Source organism: Toxorhynchites rutilus, chromosome 2 (genome assembly GCF_029784135.1).
Source record: "Toxorhynchites rutilus septentrionalis strain SRP chromosome 2, ASM2978413v1, whole genome shotgun sequence".
Taxonomy (NCBI): Eukaryota; Metazoa; Arthropoda; class Insecta; order Diptera; family Culicidae; genus Toxorhynchites; species Toxorhynchites rutilus.
In genome coordinates, this window is record NC_073745.1 from 107,972,090 (window position 1) to 107,994,017 (window position 21,928).

The 21,928-nt window shown below is 37.9% G+C and overlaps 2 protein-coding genes across 3 annotated transcripts; one reads left to right on the forward strand and one right to left on the reverse strand.

Moving 5' to 3' along the window:
• Positions 1–797: 797 nt before the first annotated feature.
• LOC129768343 (uncharacterized) lies at positions 798–1,801 on the reverse strand. Of its 2 annotated transcripts, XR_008741659.1 has the most exons (3): positions 1,479–1,801; positions 1,130–1,334; positions 798–1,072 (listed from the first exon to the last, which is right to left on the reverse strand). XR_008741659.1 is itself a non-coding variant. In XM_055769922.1 (2 exons), exons 1-2 carry the CDS (start codon positions 1,617–1,619, stop codon positions 1,218–1,220), a joined length of 258 nt encoding a protein of 85 aa, XP_055625897.1. In that variant the 5' UTR covers positions 1,620–1,800; the 3' UTR covers positions 798–1,217. The 2 variants fall into 2 exon arrangements, 1 of the variants encoding a protein (XP_055625897.1); XM_055769922.1 differs by having other exon boundaries at positions 798–1,334; positions 1,479–1,800.
• Positions 1,802–8,987: 7,186 nt separating this feature from the next.
• LOC129767777 (ubiquitin carboxyl-terminal hydrolase calypso) lies at positions 8,988–10,843 on the forward strand. The gene is made up of 2 exons (XM_055768964.1): positions 8,988–9,732; positions 9,799–10,843. The coding sequence occupies exons 1-2, from the start codon at positions 9,227–9,229 to the stop codon at positions 10,739–10,741; spliced, it is 1,449 nt and encodes a 482-aa protein (XP_055624939.1). The 5' UTR covers positions 8,988–9,226; the 3' UTR covers positions 10,742–10,843.
• The last annotated feature ends 11,085 nt before the right edge of the window (positions 10,844–21,928 follow it).

Below are 21,928 nucleotides of genomic sequence, written 5' to 3' on the forward strand. Positions count from 1 at the left end.
ATTTTCACTGTGTTACCAAATATATTCAAAATTGAATAATAGTTGCATTCACATTTCAATTTAGCGATAATTTCTATAATGGATTCTTTTCCACCCTACATCTCTTCGGGATTCTTTTTCCATCTAGCATAGCATAATAGCAGCGACCTAGCAGAGAAGGGCATTCAATTATTTTCCAACCGTAGAGCAGTTAGCAATAAAATTATAATCAAATAACAAATAACAACCAAGGCAGGAGAAAAAGTACAGAAAAGATACACTTTCCGATATTCTCACTAAAACTAAAAATATAAAATTATCTTCTGATACAATTTTTGTACGAGATTATTTTACCAAATGAAAAAAGCATAGTTTTCCATTCACATTGAACACATTGAAATAATTTTCATTCATAATTTATATTTGAGAAGTGTTCATTCTACCTGAAAACCCATCATTTTCTCTAACTCGTAGAACGAAATTTAATGGAGTGTCGTTTGTTTCGTGAAGTGAACTTTAAATTTATTTCATGTATTTCAACATATCAAATTCAACTACTATCAAATCTACGTTTTCTAGTTTTCTTTATCTCTTCACATTGAATTTTTTTGCATACCAAAATAACAGGAAAATACTTATTGTTTAAAATATGTGATATGCGGTTGAAAAATTAATACAAAAAAGTGCAGCTCAGAAAATACACTTTTTCACCGTGAAGTGATGTTCGTGATCAGGCCCATAGTGATAGGCAATGCATCGACTTCTTGATTCGATTTACATGATGAACATATATCGTTTTACGGAATAAAACAAAACACTCGCAAGTAATAAGTCTATTTTTGAACCATACGTAATAAATACAATTTTACAATTAGTTAGGATACTAGTCTTCCGCAGTTGATAGAAAAATGATGTTCCTTCGCTTTTAAATTCTACAAGACACGACAATTGAAAGGAATACGTAATTTCCATTTCGAAATGAGAACTTGTATAATTTTGATGTTAATTTAGTTACAGCACCTTCGTTGATATCGACAGATTCCTTTCTACAAACCCAAACAGCGTCTTTTAAGTTTGATTATTCAAAGTTTCCCTAAAACGTGATTGAGCTTCAGAATCGCACAGACTGCGAGCATTGATGGGAAGATACTTGTATACAGATGATGACGATTGATGAATGTGTTTGCGTGCAGTATGAGTGACTAGGATTATCCCCTTCTAAGATAAAAGTAAACAAACTATGCCGGTGGTCCTCCACGGTTAATCCATTCCATTTCAACCTCATCAATCTGTTTTCTACGATATCTAGCCGGCAGTTGCCACTCCTCAATGGCTTCCCCTGACGAAGCGGATCTCTAAAATAAGAAAAAAAAAACATGGCTATTAATGCTCGGCAACAAGCCAGCATTTCGTGCAAAAATTATGTAATATCATTGTTGGATGAAACAGCGCGTAACAACAGTTGCAGCATAAATATGTTGCTTGCAGAAATGACTCACCGTTTGGGTTCCTCCGGCTCCTGTGGAAGCAGCGGATGCATGTTGGCCGGCACTAGCACTGTCCGGATAAGGTCCTCCCTTCCGGAACTTAATCATTGGAATGCGCTTCGCGCTGGACAATATTTTTCGGAGCAGAACCATTTTGACGCGTGTGTGTGTGTGTGTGTGTATACAAGTGTCCCCTTTCAGAATCACGAATTTAATTGTTACTGAGCACCACACAATAGTTTTTCGAAAGGAAACAAAAATTTCTAAAATCGGACGTCCGATCGAATGAAGAATGCAGCACCCAAGATGTTGATTTGAAACATGTAGAAAACCTTGATGAAGTCCAAAGTACGTAGAATAGAAGGTAAGGGATATCTCCTGTGTATACACACGTAGAGGGCATGTGTTACACACCAATGAAGTTAGTAATAACAAATCCTCAATTAGTTCGAAGTACTGAAGTTTTTTCAATATTTCTCGATTTTAAAAGTTCCAAAAATCCTGGAAAGAGACAAAATCGCAAGTCGTGCCGACGGTAAACACGATAATATACCGCTTTTTCAGTGCAAGTAAGTTTTCATGTGGTTTTTTATCGATTTCATACTGAACAGGTTTTGTTTACTTCAGCGAAATGTTGAAGTACCACGTAACGCGATGCCGGAACAGAATAATTTCGAATGAGATAAACTAATCGGAGATATTTTCAGCTATCCCATGCATTCGCTCCGTTCCCGGGAACGACACTGCTTCGATATAACCTCTCAACACATTTGTTTATCGGATTGCATTATTTTTATAGTACAGGTGCGATAATTTTACAGTTTTAAATTTTAAAATAATTAAGTAAACTGCTATTTCATCATTTCGAAACATTTTTGGAGACAGTTCTTGTATTATAATTTGAAAAATTAAAAAATGTTCAAATTTATTTGGATTCGATCGATGGATTGTTACTATTTCTTGCTTTTTTCCTTTGCCTACCACACTTGAACAAAGCAGGGAGTAGACTACCTTCTTATTCCACGTACTTTGGACGTAAAGGAGCTGCAACACTGAAATGACATACTGATCGCCTCAGATCGCGCATTTTTTTATATTTCATTCCACTCCATTCTACATGTAAACAACCCAGCTCAAGGATGCCAGATATGACAACATATCTTCATTTTGTAAACAATTGAATTACGAGATATTTAATTTAGTCATAAATTTTATGTATGCGATACTTTTCTCGAACAAACTTCAACCGAACATCTAAATTGAAAGCCCAAAGCAAATGAAACATTTTTCTCAATGACATTTGGTTACTTTTGCTCAAGTGCTTTATATTATTTTTTATTCATTCAATCTACGGCAATTTTCGTTTTCATGTGCGTGTACTTTCCTAAATACTTTTATCGAACAAAACGAAAATAATGATTAAACAACTCAATTTTTATTTTCCTTCGATGAGTTCGATTGTGAAAATATTTATGAAATACGTCTGGCAACCATCACTTGTGTTCACTCAACAACACTTCACAAACAGTTTCGCCGCATTGAAATCCTCATCGCATCGCGTTTACTGTGTCAGGTCTGGGCGGTTTGCATTTGGTCGGTGTTAAGTCAGAGGGGACCAAGTCGCAAAATTGAAATTTTCGAGTTACTGATTACATTTGGTTAAGCATTATGTAAGCTACATACGACATTAATCAGATTTGGAAAATCACGCATACAGCAGGATCATGTACCATTTACAATGGCGAAATGGCTCTATATCATTTGCAGACAGAGTGGACCATGGGACAATCATTTGTATAGTGAATTTAAACAATATCCATGCGCCGAATTCAAACCAACAAAACATTTTCTTGAAGCTAATAGGTACCTTGTCAAAATGTGCTTGAACCCGTTAGTGTAAGATGTGCACATTCTGAGTATATTAAAAAATTAACTTGGTCCACTCTTACTGAACGGATCAGCGAAAAATGCTGGTCTTCAGTAGGAATGATCGCAAAATGTACTACTTCAGAGTGCGATTTAGGCTGTAGCGATGACAATGAATTTGAATTTGACGATTCTATTGTTTGCTGTGCAATCATATTCATGCCTGTAATAGATGGCAGAGTAATTATGCTGAACGCAACCAAATGTTTATACAGTTCCAGCCTCACAGCCCTTCTCACTCTAATTTCCATACCAGAATGGCACACTTTGACTCACAACTGTTAATTGATTGAGAAATATTTTAAAATTGTTCAGTCATAGTGAACCAAATCACAAAAAGTGCTTCATTTGGTTCAGTCAGAGTGGACCATGTACGTATAAATAACCATGTATATAAATAACTGCCTTTTTTGGCATGATACTTGATGTTTTTTACAATTATCATACGTCAAAGTAGTGTCAGAGAGTAGCTAACATTTCTGAGGACAATATTGAACGAAAAAATTGAATGCTTTGAAAATTGCAGAGCACTAAACTTCATGTTAGTTTTTCTCGAAATCGTAAAAATGTCACATAGTCCGGTCTGACTTAACACCGACCATTTGATTTCCGCAGTCGTGAACGAAAGAGCTTTCCCGCAAACGAGTCCGCGCTCGCGCCCGCATCGCAAAGTTCACCATCCGAATAAGCATAAACTGAATAACTGGTTAGATCTAAGGCCATCTACTCATTATGCAACCTAAGTTGCCTTGCAGTATAATGGATATCGCAAAACTGTTGAGAGCATGTGTAATTAAATGGAAACATACACATGTCAAAGCACGCGCGATTTGTGTTGGTAACTTCTTCGTTCAATTACTGTTGACATTTTGATTTATGCGTCGATAACTTTCAATATTTGTCAAATATAATACTAAATAATATTTTTGGCCTAGTTTATTATACACAAATGAAATTTATGTATTTTGCTAACATGATATATGATGTTATATATGTTTTATGTTGTTTTCGCCTGAAGCAATCTGAAGAGTTGAAAGAGGATTTCGAGAGGAAAATGACCTACGTGAGATCAGCCGAATCAGAAGAGTTCAGTATGGTTCAGTCTGGAGACACAATTTTGTATTTCAAGCATACGTATTCCGGAGCAAAACGCAGTTACAGTGATGGTTGCTCTTCACATATATTCATATCGTGGTCAAGGCTTCGTGCGAGTCGGTTGCTTTATGAATATATTATACTCAGATCGAGAATCACGAAAGAACTCTCCAGCATAATTATTGTTTCATGAAATGGAACTAAATATTCTTGTTCCATGTGACATAATGCGAAGTCTTTTTTAAAATCTACTGCCGAATGGCAGCGCGTCAGGCCGAGGACATAGTGAATGCGATGCGATGCGGGTCCGGGGTATATAATCGAGTCCACCTTTTATACAGCTGCTCACTTTGATTTCATTGTAGTTTTAAAATGTAGCACATACCTTCAATTTAATGTCGTTCGCAAAATTAAGTAGTCAATGTTGAAGTGCGATATCTTTCCCTCGAGTCTGTGTCAGAGCGAGAGGCGAAAGTGCGAGAAGGGGAAAACGAGAAAATGTGTATCTGTTAATTATATTATCTTTGTCCCATATAGTTAGTTATCCACCGTACAGTATAAATGAAGGACGTGTTTTTGTGTATGCTGTTTTTACACCGGTTCATACGGTATCCGAATAGTCCCTGGTCGTTTGCTGCTTTGCCGTCGGAGTGTTGTCTACCTTGCAATCTGTCCGGGAGTGTCGGTTTGTTCCCCAAAGCATACAGACAACAACAAAATAAATAGAAGTGTTTTTTTTTCTTTTTTAATTTTTTTCATTTCTTAATAATTCGCTCTTCATATGATGTCCTTCGGTATTTGAAAAAATGACATCTCTGCCAGCGATAATGCGGTTTATGATGACGTATGAAAACATATCGTTTGTGTAACTTCAATATGCAGTCCCGAATTGAAGATCCGTTTGGTATCGTTCACAGATCGGGTTTCGGTTCACCTAATGTAAAAAAGGCATAAGAATATTTATCCATTCAATTCATCAATTTTTTATTTATAAACGACATACAAGACTTTTTCTCACTCGCATTTGTTGATGATCAAAATTAGGCAACTGTTTTATACATTCAAATAACTTTTTTTTAAGTTTTAAAATTTTAATTTAGATGATTCCAAAAATTTTGAGAAACATAGAAACTTTATAAAAAAAGGAGATACATCGCAGACAACATGTAAAAAATAGTATAGAAGATTTAAAAGCAATGATTCCAGAGCAATGATTTACAAGCCACGCTCAGGACAGCCGGAAAAAAAAATCGAAAACTATCAGTGGCTAGCATTGTTGTATAAAAAATCAGGTAAAACATTAGCGAAACTTGAAAACGAGATAGAAATTGCTGAAGCAGCAGGTTCCAAACGTTTATACGCCAAGGAACCGATCCACAACGAAGGAAATGGATACAAAATTAATTTTCTGGTAGTGCCATTTACAACCGTAAAAATATCACGATGCCGTTGAGGTTTATGCAAAGTGGTTCAGCTATGACAATCCAGTCAATCTGTGCAAGATTGTATACTCTATACTGTATACTCGATATTAGATAAGCACACCTGAAAGCAAGTTTAAATTGTAAAAACTTGAATAAAAATAATTATTGTGGAGGTGATCTGGCGTAGTGGTAACATCCATACCTCTCACGCAGAGATCACGAGTTCAATTCTTACCCCCGACATTCTTCCAAAAATGGAAGTAAAAGTGACGAACCAACCGAAATGTGTTGAAAGTCACTATAATAGAGAAAACAAAAAAAAAATGTGGTGTTTTAATGTTTAAAACACTCAACTATTTTTGACGTAGGATTACGTCTTTCGGGAACATATTGGGGTACAAATTGAAAATCGGAAATCGAGCACATCGGGAAAATTGTCCAATTTCAAACGCTTGTTGCTCAGTCATTTCATGATGGATTGATGAAATTTTTGCGTCAATCGATTTCGGCACTCCATAACAATTTTTTCTATTGTATAAAATAATATATGTCATGAAACTAACTATCGAACAATTGAAAAATATCAACTCTCATCCTAACAGAAATATCCACTTCTGATTGGTCGAAATTGACGACACATGCGGCGGTTCCCTAACAGTGACATCAAAACCAAGCTGCCTGGGGTGATTGGCATTGCAAATACATGAAAGTAGGGGGAGCTTTTGTTCCTACCGAAATGTGTTCCCTAACAGAGACATCGAAACCAAGCTGCCTGGGAGAAAATGACATTGCAAATACATGAAAGTAGGAGGAGCTTTTGTTCTCACCGAAATGTGTTCCCTAACAAAGACATCAAAACTAAGGTGCCCAAGGGAATTAGAATTTGCAAATATATGCATGTCGGGGGCATTTTTGTATGGCAAGTAGGGTGAGTGATTCTAGCAAAAAAAAATTAATTTGGTAATTTAATGTTGGTTGCTTCGTGAAATTTCATATCAATAACCAATCGTGTATTGTGAAAAATTTAGCACAAGTGTAATTGTAAAATTGTATATGGTAGCAGTTGTGTTAAAAATGGCTTGATATATGAAACGATTTATTTAAATTTTCATAAATAAAAACCAATGTGTGTTTCCGCTCGAGAACGGGTCGTTCAATTTAAGCTGTCTGTTTTGTTGTGTTCATTTTCACCCAAGGAAAGTTCATGCGGCGAAAAAAAATTGGAAAAGTGAAGAAATATTCGAAAAAGTGATTTCCCATATGCTCTACATATAGTATTAGGTGTTGTTAGTCCAATTAGAAAGTAAAAATTATAAAACAAAATTACCTTTTCCTTTTCAAATATGTTTTCTATATATTAAAGTAACATGTTTTTACTGATGAGAAAAATTGATAATTGTGTTCGGTATTAGTAATTATCTTATATTACATAGGTGAGTTTGTTTTTTCTTTATTTTACCCATACATAACACAGCATCTCGTCTAGGGTCACAGAGGGCGGTTTCATGATATCTCATACCATTTCGGCATCTTTTATCTGAAACGCACTACCCAACGACTGTTCACCATACTTCTGTCATCATCAATCGGTAAACACTGGTGGAGTGAACAAACAATACCCAACAACCAAACAAAATTGCCCTTTTCAGGGCCACCAAATCATTATCAAAGAGTTTAACTATGTAATTATTCAAACATATCCAAAATCAACAGATAGCCTAACAGAATCCTACGTCAACTATGCGGCCGTGTCTCGGACACAACCCTCCTGTGACTTTTTAAAAAAAGTTTCATAATAATCCCAATACAAACTCATCACGCGCCGAAAAGAGGTACACCGTGCTTAACTAATTCATTCATTTTCACACAAAAATACGGAATACTGACATCTCTCAAGCCGGGTTCAGACGGTGCGAGTAAGCATACGAGTCGGTCTAGTCAGTTACTGCAGTGCAGCTACTCACACCGTGTGAACACATCATGCCAGTTATTGTCATGTGTGATCCGGCGTGCGAGCTACTTCAAAGTTTTTTGAATTTACTCGCACTTGCATGCTTCACAACGTCAAAAACAGAATTTAGCGTTCGAATCAGTGATGCCAAATGTAATGAAATGTCTCTATTTTTAAGATATTTGAAAATATGTGAAGATATTTATAGACTTGAAAATTATTGGAAAAACAAATAAAACCCTCATAGTTTCTAAACGAAATAATTGTTATTTCGTTTTGCACGCTGGCGGGGCACGCTTTCTTTTTGAGATAGTTTTCTTGAGAATCTCTAATATAGAATCATTATCAGATCACAACTTACAAAAAAAAGTATTGTTCTAAGAAACAGAATACATATTCGATTTAAAAAAGTACATTTTCATTCATTATTAAAATTTTTGAAGCGTATTTATTGCACCTGCAAATCGACTATCATTTTCATTTCACAAAATAAATAAAATTAAAAAAAAAAATCTTTTAGACTACCATTTATAACATCACATCCTTTCGGAATTATCTGAGCTATGGATGTTTTCGAGATTCTAAAAAATATCGACAACAATCCCAACGATATTCCAAAACAAAGGCACATCAATGTCATTTCTAATTTAACTCTTGCAGGTACAGCATCCCTCATGACTGTATCTTGGCGTTGTATTCGTGGAGCAATTAAATCCAACAGTTTTTTCACTTGTTCAGGTGTTATTATCAACACTGCTCTGTAATCTCGGGGATCCTCATCGTAGAGTTCCTTCAATATTGTATTTGTTGCTCCTTTTCTTTGCATCTAATTCCTGGCCCGAATCCTTTTCTCTTTCTGCTTTTTCGGATAGTACCTTCAGTTCAAAGAAATTCAGCACAAAGTATGTATTTTTAAACACGATCAGCGTTTGTTTTGCTATAAAATTGTGTGATGATACATTCAACTGAAAACCTAAGATGAAAACTGCCAATAAAGAAGTCGATTTTGGACCAATCATTTGACAAATTCGGACCTGATTGCTGTTTCTGACTATTTGATGGACATTTGAAAAGTCGCCTGGCATCCCTGGTAAACCCGTGCCGTAGTATCTAGTTTCTCGCCAGCAGCTCACACTGTGTGAACGGACAAGGCGAGTCAACCAATTGTCAAGCGAGTCCACCGGGTCAGTAGCTGCTCATTGTCAAGTCAGCTACTAGCAACGTATAAATGGGCCTTCAGGGTTCAGCCGCAATGAGTTTTCACGCGACATTGTTGTTGTAAACAAACAAATTGCGTCAGTAAATTGCACTCGCCACTTTTCGAATTATCCAATCTCCCGTATTGCACAAGACCAATTTCAGCGATGCCGGTGGACATCAACCGGTTGACGGACGGCTGGCTAGAACTGGAGAGCGATCCTGGCTTGTTCACCCTTCTGCTGGAGGATTTTGGCGTGAAAGGCGTCCAAGTGGAAGAAATTTACGACCTGCAGAAAAACATCGAAGGTCCAGTTTATGGGTTCATCTTTCTTTTCCGCTGGATAGAGGAACGTCGTGCACGGAGGAAAATTGTCGAAACAACTGAGATTTACGTGAAGGATGAGGAGGCGGTAAACAACATCTTTTTCGCACAGCAGGTGGTTCCTAACAGTTGTGCCACCCATGCACTGCTTTCGGTACTGCTGAATTGCTCCGATATCGATCTGGGGAATACGCTGAGCCGCCTGAAGGTACACACCAAGGGAATGTGCCCGGAGAATAAGGGCTGGGCGATCGGGAACACTCCGGAACTGGCGTGCGCGCATAATTCACATGCAATGCCTCAAGCGAGAAGACGGATGGATCGGAATTCGGGTGTGAGCACCGGAAGGTAGGTTTATATTGTGAACGCGCATATCTCAAAATGTGGAATATCTATTAACGACGTTTATTTTAGATTTACAGGAGAAGCATTTCATTTTGTCAGCTTTGTTCCCATTAATGGACAGTTGTTTGAGCTGGATGGGTTGAAGCCCTTTCCAATGGACCACGGACCATGGGGTGAGAAGGAAGCATGGACTGATAAGTTCCGTCGTGTGATGTCCGATCGGTTGGGTATCTCCACTGGTGAACAGGATATTCGTTTCAATTTGATGGCCGTCGTTCCGGATAGACGCATTGCCATCACACACAAGTTGAAGATGCTACGCACCAACCAAACGATTGTGTCTGCAGCGCTTGAGAAATTGTTAAAGAGCAAGCAACCAGAAAGCAGGTCGCAGGCCGAAATCAAGGAGACTGTTGATAAAATCAAGAAAGAGGAGGAATCATCAGTTAAATTGAGCTCTGAATACTCTCAATTGTTAGAAATGAACGAAAAGGATGATTCGGCTGTTCCAATGTCGAAGGAGTTGGAATCGCTCGTTTCGCTCAACAGTTCTTCCGATTCGGTAGAAATAATTGGTGAAACGGAGATCAAAAAAGAGAATCCTCCACCTTCTCCACCGCCTGCCTTCATTGGCGCTGGCACATTCTCCCCAAAAGATCTGCTCTCATTACTGAAGAATCTCGAATCGGAAATTAACGTAACCGAACAACATCTCTGCGATGAGAACGAAAAGCGTGCGATGTTCAAAGTGGACGATTGTCGGCGGACACATAACTATGACGAGTTCATTTGCACCTTTTTATCGATGCTGGCACATCAGGGAGAACTGGGAGATCTCGTCTCGCAACATCTGATCACGAGCCGGAAGCCAAGTTTGGGTGGGGTGCAAAACAGTGGATCTCGCGGGGTGGTTCGTAATTATAACAAGAAAAGCACCACCAATGGTTCCTCGCCCAAAACACCCAGCTCCAAGCGTCGGCGAGGAAGGACAAAATGTCGGAAAAGAAAATAAAATTAATTGATAGAATTATACACGCAGTTGAAGAGACTGGAAGACGGATCGTTTTCGATAGAAGAATAGAAATTTGCATTTAAACTGCATTGATATTTTTTATTTCCTAATCTTTACGTGAATAAAAAATCTTTGAAAAGTTATCATTAGGTATACAAGTAATGTCTTATTCGTTTGAAACTTGGTCCATTGGTCCATCTTTAAGACAAAGCACGGATTGCCTTGAAGCGGGCCAATTTTTGCTTTTTTCAAACGATCGAAACCGCTCCTCAGAAAGGAACGAAGCCATGAACCCGAACATATGGTGAGGAACCAATGTGTTGGAGATAACGGGAGTCATAAGAAGCGGGACTAAATTCAGGTCACGTTTCCCGACACACGCGCTAGAGAGAGACAAACCGCTGTGTGTGGTTTTTTTTCTTCTCTTCATGGGCGTTGTTTGTTCTTAGTGTGTTCTCGTTTGTTTAAGATGAAGGTCGCCGACCCGAGTTTTCACCGAGAGAGCGTCTTTCGAATGCTGTCCAAGCGGTGGCTTACGAAGCTGTACGAAGAACTGTTTGCCAAAAATTGTTGCTTCTGTAAAAAACACTACAATAATCGCTCACTAACTGGTCTGCTTTTGAACTGGGCGAACGTTAACTGTTAATTTTTTTTTTTATTTCGAAAAAAAATCGACGCCATATTCAAATAGAAAATTTGCTGTGAGGAGCATTCGAATAGAATTTGGAATTTTATGAAAATTGACATTATTTTCGCATGACTAAAACATTGATTACATTACATATAAATAATTTCCTCAAATTGTATAGGGTTGGGGAAAAAGAAATGTCGTATTTCTGATCGAAATTTGACGCTTTATTTAACATACTCAAAATTATCCAATTTTAATTTAAGCAACTTCATTATCCCCCCCTAAATAAACTCCCCCCCCCCTCCTTATTTGCAAAAAACTCAGACAGCCAGTTTACGCTCTTTTGAGGCCAACTTAGTATCACCAATAGCGTTTTGCATGGACCGGAAGAGATGGTAATCACTTGGAGCCAGATCCGGACTATACGGTGGCTGCAATAGGACATCCCATCCGAGCTCCTGTAGCTTCTGGCGGATCATCAAAGATGTGTGAGGCCGAGTGTTGTCCTGGTGGAAAACAACACCATTCCTATTGATCATTTCTGGCCGCTTCTGGTCAATCGTCTGCTTCAAACGGTCAAGCTGCAGTGTTTGCAAATGATCCACTCACTGAAAAAATCGCTTTCGTTCGTTCAAATATGATCATACACAAATCATTTCCCTCAGCGGCAACCTTTAGTTGTTACGTACTGCAAATCACAACACAAAAGAGAACGAGACAACTCTACATCGGTTCGCACTTTATGATACACCGACACGCAAGCAGAACCATCATATACGCTTTCGGTGCAGAAAGTTTATTTTCTTCTTCGCCTTTAACATATGCATATCGACCTCTCCATGCATCATGACACAACAGGAACGTACGGACTACGCAAAGCGAATGATTCATATTCAGCTAAAGCCAGCGCTACACGATGCTACAAACACCCTCGAATGTTGGACGCTCGATGATTCGACGCATCGTGTAGTCGACTGACGAGCTGCAAACCTCCAATGTCGAGTGTCGAATATTCGCGTTGACAGGTAATCCGTTCGTTGTGGCACGAGTCAAAGGATTTTTGTCATTCGTTGATTCGACACTCGATGATATTCGATACACCGCTACACGATTCGTCCGAATCTATCGTTGACAGATTGGTTTGTTTACAAGTTTTAGATGAAGAAACTATGAAATTGATTTATAAAATTCAAAATATTCGGTAAAATATTGCAGTTTAATAATGTTGATTTCAAGCATTTTTGTTTGGACCGATTGCATTGAATCGAACATTCACTTCACCGTGTAGCAGCACATTCGTCACAACATTTGTCGATTCATCGAGTCAAATATTTGAGTCCAACATTCGAGTGAAACGTTGGACGAATCGTGTAGCGCCCGCATAATAAAGCAGATTCTGATTTTTAAGTCTCATAGAGTGTAAACTATATGATTATTTAGCTCGATAGAGGCTAAGGGAAGGGTAGACAGACCATATTTTCCATTTTTAACGCCGCTGTCCCTTGAAATGTGTATATTCATATAGACCGCAAAGTTTTACTGGCAACACCGCTCTCTTTTCCCATTCGTTGTTCTCCGCAAATGGTGACCGAATGATGACGTAATTTTTCTTGTATCATTTATTGCTTTGCACTTGTCTGTGCAGTGGGTTTCGCTATAGTAGAGCGGGACGATATATGCGGTTCAAACTTGTATGCAGGCTTCGAAAATGGTTTGCGATGTTTGATACAGCTCAAATATGAAAACAACAGTCTTCGTTCCTCTCTTGGTTTAATCATGTAATGTTACACAAGTGATTACTGTCATTCATACAAGTATCTGAATGTTTCTCTCATATTTGGTTATATGTTCGTGAGAGGTTACTTGCATGACACATTGTGTATCATTCGATTTTGATCGAAATCCAAACACTGTCAAGCTGCTCACATCCCACCAAACACACAGCAAAACCTTCCTGGCCATCAATCCGGACTTGGCGATGGTTTGGGCCGGCTCACCGCGCCTCGACCACGACTTTTTTCGCTTTAGGTTGTCGTACGTGATACACTTTTCATCACCAGTCAATCATCTTCAAAAATGGGTCGAGTTCGTTCCGTTTCAGCAGTGCATCGCAGGCGTTGATTCGGTCTAGAAGATTTTTTTGCGTCAACTCGTGTGGCACCCATACATCCAGCTTTTTTTGGAATCCAATCTTCTGCAAATGGTTCCAAACGGTTTTATGGTCTATACCCAGTTCCTGGGCAATCAAGCGAGTGTTTACATGTCGGTCTACTTGAATGATTTCAACGATTTTATCGGTTTCCACGATGATTGGCCTACCAGTACGAAGTCTATCTTCGACAGCCAGTACATCAGAACGAAATCGATCAAACCAACGCTGTGCTGTGCGAATCGTTACAGTATCGGGTCCATAAACTACACGATTTTTTTCGGCCGCCTTCGCAGGTAGTAAAACGTAAAATATGGCGAATTTCTTGCTTGGTGGACTCCATCTTTGACGCGCTATAACTTGATACTGAAAAGGGGCTGTCCACATACCACGTGGACAACTTTAGGGGGAGTGGTAGGGGTTACGAAAATGTCCACGCTTGTCCACGGTGAGGGGGGAGGGGGTTTTGATAATGTCCACGTGGACACGTTAAATATTTTCTAAAGTTTTCTAAAGTGCTGCTCGGTCAAACATCCTTATTTTTTTCATATAACTGAACCTCTTTCCTGAAATGTATATTCTGAAGGTAACGCACATGAACTAGGATCCATCAATTTATTCCAATCGGTAATAGAGGGCCATTAAATCCGTCAGGATAAACCCAATAACACAAAGAATGTTGGATTTTTTGTAGTATCAAAAATATTAAGTGCGGGTTGAATTCAGCTTTTGCTCTTGATGACAAAACTGTTTGGGTTTTTTTCGAGAATTCTCGAGGATCTCTGAACATTGAAACGGACAACAAATTCTTCCATGAGTGTACGGGCCGAATCTGTGGAGATCTATTTCTTGCAATGATGTTATTTTTCATTGATGTCTGGTAGTTTTTGTAATACGCTTCTTTTGAGTTGTTGAAAGTTCATGCTGCTACTGCTGATTATTAAAAGAAAAGATTAATCTTTGATGCACATGAATTAGTAGATTCGCTACAGATGTCGAAAATCACCGTTCATGAGAAACGGAACATCACGAAAAACATGCATGTAACATGCAAACATGCAACAATGCATGGACTACATATTAACCCATATTACGGAACCCGATCGGATTTGACATATCGCAATCCGAACGAACTAATCCTTTGCATTCTGCATTTCAAGGTTGCAACATTTGCACAATTTGATAGGATTTGACTCGACCAGATTATGGGGGATAGAGACACGAATTTCGCACGTTTCTTCGAGCTCCGAAAAAGTAAAACAAAGAATATTTTTACGATCCATTATATCACTATTTGTTTATCTATCTTTCAACAATAAAACAAAAATTGAACGGAAATAAATATATTCATAATTAGAAGCTGATCAAGTGAGGGGGTTCAAAAAAAGTTGTGCCATGGCGTACACGATTCCAGCCCTTCTGGTTATCTGAAACAAACAAATCGAACAGATTCTGAATCAGTAAAGATGCCACTATCGTATGAACCTCGGACAAGTCAAAAACGTGTTTTTTTTTGACAAAATGGCGGAAATTTGATGGAAAAAATGCTATTTAAAACATTTTTTTCGAGTTTTTTTTTTTAAATTAAAGTTACGAAATTATGATTTTTTATAGGTTCCTGCGATAGAGAGATGCATACAGATTGTATTCATATAAACATAGATCGGATAAGTAGTACTTAAGATATCGTGTAAGCCAATTTGAAAAAACATGTTTCAAGAAAAACGCGTTTGAAGTTAATTGTTATGGCCGTACTAGATAAGATATCGCATCACTAAAATGGCTATACCTTGGTAAATAATGAGATTTTCGAAAAGTCTCTTCTATGGTATATTCTTAAATGTCTAAATTAGAGAAATATGAAGAAAAAAAATATTTTTTTTCAAATTTCTAGACTAGAATTCCTTCTTAAAGAACGCAACATTGTGCTAATTTCAAATCTGACCAGATTCCGGAATAAGGGTTTATTTTACCGAAAAACACTTGAAAGGAGTTATCTCATACTGTGATTCGTTTCTTAAACGCGACGAAAATACATATTTGTAGCGAATTGTAAAGGACAAATCATTCACAAGAATGTTGAGTTAAAAAAAATCTTACCAAGTGAATGGAACCCCGAAGCAGGTTTTCGCTTGAAGAAATTTATGGCTGGGTCTGGTAGGACTGGAAGAAAATCTGTAGTTTCGATGAATTCCAACAAGTACTGCTAGTAGCTAAACGTATTAAAATCAACGATCCAGAACGGGCACTTCTAAAACTCCACTCGCCTTACTTACCAGATATTGCATCTTCAGATTATTAACTGTTAAGATTCTTGTAATAACTTCAACTTACTGCATAGCATAAGTTCTGAGAGGATGGAATTCTCAAGTTGCATGAAGATGCTGAAATATTCAGGAAAAAAACGGTGTATCTATGATCGAAAAGATGTATGTCTACAAAAATATGCTTTTGGTTTTTTCCTTATTTTGTTTTTACTAGGTTCATTATAGCCATCAGGCACTACCGAACCTGTAAAAGCGAAAGTCATTGATGTTTAGACGAGAAAATTCTGTTTTCAAACAAAGTCCTTGATTTCATTGTCTGATTTTTTTGAAAACTCAATAAGCCAGCCAGCTTTAATAAAAATACTTGAGTATAAGTTCACAATCGATATTTTAAAATGGATATGAAGATAACGTAAATGGAATTCGGAAGAAAATAATGAGCTTCCGGACAATGTTGAAAAAAATCGAAGATTTCAAGACAAATCGTTACCATTGGTAAGGCTATAATAGAAACAAACTTGAAATGGAATTTAAGCGAACAAAATAGAATTTCTTGATTTTTTCCTCAAAACCGGAGGAATGTCCACGTGGACAACAGGGGGAGGGTATAAGGAATGTCCACGCTTGTCCACGGAGGGGGAGGCGGGTGTCTAAAATCATGCTTTTTCTGTCCACGTGGTATGTGGACAGCCCCAAAGGACAATCACAACACTGTCAAAACGACACTTGTAGCACAGATTGTCGTCTTTAAATAGCCGTATAGTATGACCCGATGCGATAAGTACAACACAAGATATGTTTAAGTGTTGCCATATGTTGACAATATTCGACATTTCTTTTTCCCCAACCCAATATTTCATACCTGTTGTCACACTCAATGCGAAACTTCCATTGGAATCCTTTTGTTTCTCCAATTTCATGATCAACGCGAATCAAACAATTTATTGAAGTTCCCCTTATTTGACGTTTCATATGCCAGACCAGTTGAAACGCAAATAAATTAGTTACGATTTTCGGTAAAATTTTTTTTCTAGATAACACCAGATCTCGACGTTTTATGCATTTTTAAGACATTTGGCATCGGAAACAAAATTTCGATTTTCCAAATTTACCTTGACCTTGGAAGATTTTCAAGGATCAAAAAATCAAAACTTTGAGCGCTTTGAGGCACCCCTAAATGTCTCATCCCTAAATCATGTCCGATCGAGCTGAAACTTTGCACAGGTCAAGGCGCCTAGAAGTATATCCTAAGGTGGGCCAACTTGCTAAAACCACTCTTCAGCCATCTTGGAAGTCTACTGTGTTTTGTTTGTAAGCAAAACACAATACGCTTGAAGCCAAGCTCGCTCGTGATCAGTCTGTCTCTTTCACACTTCAAGCAAATAATTCCCCTTCTGCTTTCTTCCGTACTGTTTTCGTATACCGCTCCCCTGACCAACTTAGTGACGAAACTGCCTCACCTTAGGATATACTTCTAAGCGCCTTTGCACAGGTCATTTTTTGGGGCCTAAGGTGAGGCCAAAAATGTACATGGTCGGTTTTTGACATTTCACATGACCATTTTCGCTGCCACCCTAGTGTACATATTATCCTTTAATCTAAAGTGACCAGATGGTCAAAGATCTAACACGGGACACAAAAAACAAAACGTTATGTATATAGGTTATGTGAACATAAACCATGTGTCCTTGCAATTAAATCGGATCTTATTTCTTTATAAGTATCGGCACTCAGTTGTGATTTTTCGGTGGTTTAGATTTTGTGTACGCCTGAAAATCACTCACTCAGTCAGAGCATTTAAGTCTGGCAAGCACGATTCAAATTCTACAATTATCCTACAATTATCGAATGGAATGCTCGAAAATTCCAATTCATTTTTCATCGACTTTAGTGTTAACGTATTCATTAAAAAAATGGACTAATTTTGGATGGCGATGAAAAAAAACTACAAAAGATAATTCAACGGAACAAACTTTCCTTAAATCTTACGTTCATTAAGCCTACAACAAAAATGATTCAAGGCTGTTGATTCGCAGTAGCAGCACTGTCAAGCAACATGATGATTTTTTTAAACTGCCAGCTCCACCCCACAGCGAAGTAGTTGGACATCCTGAGGCACTTTGTGTCCGCCAGATATAGCCAATCTAGTATTTACAACATCGTCTCCCTGCCGCTCCTTAAACCAGGAAATCGAAGCAACCGGCCAAATGGTGAAGGAGAATCTGGCCAAAATGGACATTTTTATGCGAAAGCGTCAGACGAGACCGCCCGTATCTGAGCAGCAGGCAATCACCCAGAAGGAGTAGCTTGAGGTACTGGTGAAAAACTTCTTTTCGTGCTCATAATGAAAGACAAGACATACTCGATGCTAGAATTCAACGAATGAATACTTTACGTTCCCCAGGTAAGCGGTGGCCACGAATATATCACCCACATCATGTTCTCGATGAAGGTCATTTTCTGACAAACGAGAAGGGAATGTCCAAGCCGCTCTTCTTTCGAGTCATATGGTGAACTGGGAGATATATAGTACGAAGTGCTTGCCGGAAGTTGCGAAGGTGATGTGGTCTTTATGCTGAACCTGAATGGTGGTGGTTCTGTTAACGTGCTTGTGGAACCAATCTGTCCTTTCAAAGGACATGAAAGTTTACTAGTGTCCTTCCATGAGTGGCTAAGCGGAACGTTCGCCCTACCACCATCATCTGGCACGGCCTTCATAATCAGGCCCATTGTGTTCTGGCTGGCTCTAGCTTCGTACCATCACGCCGCTCTGGATGGTCAACCATAACACACTCCCTGTCGGTGTACGAAAATGGTTGGGATGCCATCAATGCATGATGACGAGGATTATGGGAATCTTGAAAATGAAGAGCAAATATTGGTCCAATTGTAACATATCTCAAACGTACATTGTATGGTCTTGTGGAAATGCAATTGAATTTAAAAAAAACTGTTTTACCAAATATGTTTTGATTTAGTTCAGCTACTTATGACCCGTTATGGCGGGACAGATCCATAAACATGTTCAGTCAGACTAGTTACTTAGTCTAGTCTGACTGAGCATGTTAATTATGGTTTTGAGTGAATCGAACTCAAAGTTTGAAGCTGTGTGGTTATAGTTGCTTTCAATGATTCTCCCCAGTTGTTTTTCTACAGCTTGTAACCAAACGTTGTGTTTTTTTTCTTCTTTTCTTCTCTTTTTCTTTTTTCTATTTTTCTTCTAAACGTTGTGTTACAATATGGAATTTGGTGGAAAGGCCAACCGTTGGTTTGGACCTTATCAATATTGTACAAAAAAAATGTAAAACGTTTGTTTGTGTTGTATTGTCATATGAGAAACCAGCAGTCGATGTCCACAATTTGTGTTTGACTTTTCTGTAGTTTCTCATATGACAAAAAGAGAGATGTAGTGTTGAGTGTCTGTAATTGATTGTAGTAGTAAAAGATGACGTATGAATCCAAATCGCAAACCTCCAGGTTAGTGTTTTACAAAGAGTTATTTTTTTCGTAGTCTAGTTTTGTTGTATTTATTTAGTAGTAGGAAAAGAAATATATTTATTTACATATTTATTTATTTACTCAGTTATTTATTTATTTATTCATTTATTTATTGATTTATATATTTATTTATTTATTTATTTATTCAAATATTTATTTACTTATTTATTCAATTCAAAGTTTATTTACAATTGCTTGTTTTGTTTGTTCAATGATTTCTTATTTATTTATTTATTTCGTGGAAATCAAGTGTTAGGTTTAGTTGTCCAAGTAAAGCATGCTACCTTAAATGTTTAGATGATAATCGTGACACTAACCGAAACCAATATATTTAAGGTGAAGGTGGAAGCTAGCCACAAATGGCTGCCACAATGGCGCTCATTTCATTCATCTCCCTCCCTCACCTCTCGCCCGAAAATCAATAATTTTGCGAAACAGTGTGAAGAAAATGATCGTTTTCGCACACTTCCCATCAAGTAATATCAACCAAATTCTAATCGATTACTTACAAGATGTTGAATTTTCATCTTCTGTCGCACTGTATAGTGAAAAACGTCAGAAAACTCTAGCAAGTGCTCTGAAAGTTAAATTTTCGTTTTTCAATCTTCGGCAATGGTTTTGTTTGTATTGGTGAAAGCATCGTTATTTTTTCGACACTGATGCCAGACAACATCATCGAAACAGCTATAAAAACCACTCAATAAAATGTTATTTGTGAGTCATAGCGTTTCATGCCATGAAAATCAATAGAATGAAATTGTGTTGATATCAATACAATTATTATTTTTACGTTTAATGGGTCTATAATGTATGTTTTAGCAACTTTAACATTGGGTAAGAAAATTGTATCGCAGAGCTCGGAACACTGCCACGGCTGCCTATGCTCTCAAAAACAGTAAACGGAAAAGTATTACATTCAATCAAAATTAAGGCTCCCCAACGTGAATATGTGAAAACAATACGATCAACGAAGGAAAATATTAAGGAATTATCAACATCGAGCTACTATGCGGAAGAACCAAATTAATACCAAAAGACCCCCAATTCGCATGTGTTATAAATTTGCTCATGTTACGCTCGCGTATAATCAGAATTTTGCTTCATATGCAAATGCACCTTCTATATATATTTATATTTGCAATTGTTCATCGGAACATATCGTTCATACATTTAACTTTAGTATTGAATTGTTATTTTTTTTTTCAAATGTCCGACTGTGTGGCGCTTCATTGACACGAGTCTTTGAGTCAATGAAGCGCCACACAGTCTGATAAGTAAATTGATCTATTTACGTGTGCTTTGCTCTTCTCTCACAAACACTATTACCCCATTTTTACTCGAGGGTTTACCTATACTACTACAATGGCTAGCTTCCACCTTCACCTTAAGTAGTGTGTGTTTGTCGGAGTGATCATCATGTTCTCTGTCGTCGCAGCGAAAGTGAGATGGTTTGGGCGGATTGGAAACGGTCCTTAATGGAAATTTACCAAAAAAGTTAAATAGGGTCGAGAGCTTCAATTGTTTCAATAAATTGAAGCATTGGAACAAGAGAGAGAAATATTGAAGGAATGATAGCGAAGTCGAAAAATCGGGGAGTCTTCGCGAAGATCTGGCCATGGACGGACGCAAAAGGGCTCTTGCTACGCATACATGCAGAGCATGTGTTGGGCACACAATCGTTTGTTTACATTCGTAGTTTCTATGCAGCAGAAGCGGATTCATTATCAATCGGCGTTCTTGTAGATGATTTAAATATAGTTGCGGTCTTTCTACTAGCGCGAAATATTTCATGAAACTAACAGGAACTTTGTGAAACAGTTAGGCAAGCTATTTACCGAACAAGAGCTTTTGTGTGACGCATATTGCTTAACTTACTAGCACCTATTTCGCGATGTTCATTGAGCGACTTTCCTACTAGATTTGAATCGAGACATATATTCGCATGTTATTAATGTAGTGTAGCGCGTAAAATTTTCGCTAAAATAATTATTTAAACAACGCTCAATCTTGTCGATCCATATAAATCCTATGCAGCGATCTATTTTATCTGCCCAACAGATCACTAATACATATGCACGCTGCAAGCACCCTATTGTAGTAGTATTCTCATGGGGTAGGGGAGATGGGGGTAAGACGGACATGTTAAGGAAAACTTCAATTGTATCTTTGGAAACTCATGTTTTCAAAAATTTAGAAACAGTTTCTTACAGTTCAATATGCTGGTTTTCGAAATAATTGGCCAAATGTTTTATAAAAATGTGTTTTTCCATGTTTTTTAATGAAATTAAAACAAGCCGAAAAGAACAACATTTTTATCGGTGCGGGTGTAATGGACATGTAGTGGGGGGGGGGGGGGTGTATGGTCAGGTTCATAATATACGAAGCGTAGAGGTTTATCGCTCGCGAGAGGAATAATTTCACTCTCTCCCAGTGTTTGTGCGTCCAGTAATTGAAATAAAACACAAAGAGAAACCAATATAAAAAAAGAGTTCAATCCCTTCTTCCCTTCCATTTTTCTTTGTGTGGACACCGACTGGACAACATCGTTGCTGGACGAGCTGGACGGCGAGGGATCGAGTGCCTTTCTCAAGGCAAGAGGGCGGAGGTGGTAGCGCTGGAGTAGAATAGAGTAGAGTTTTCAA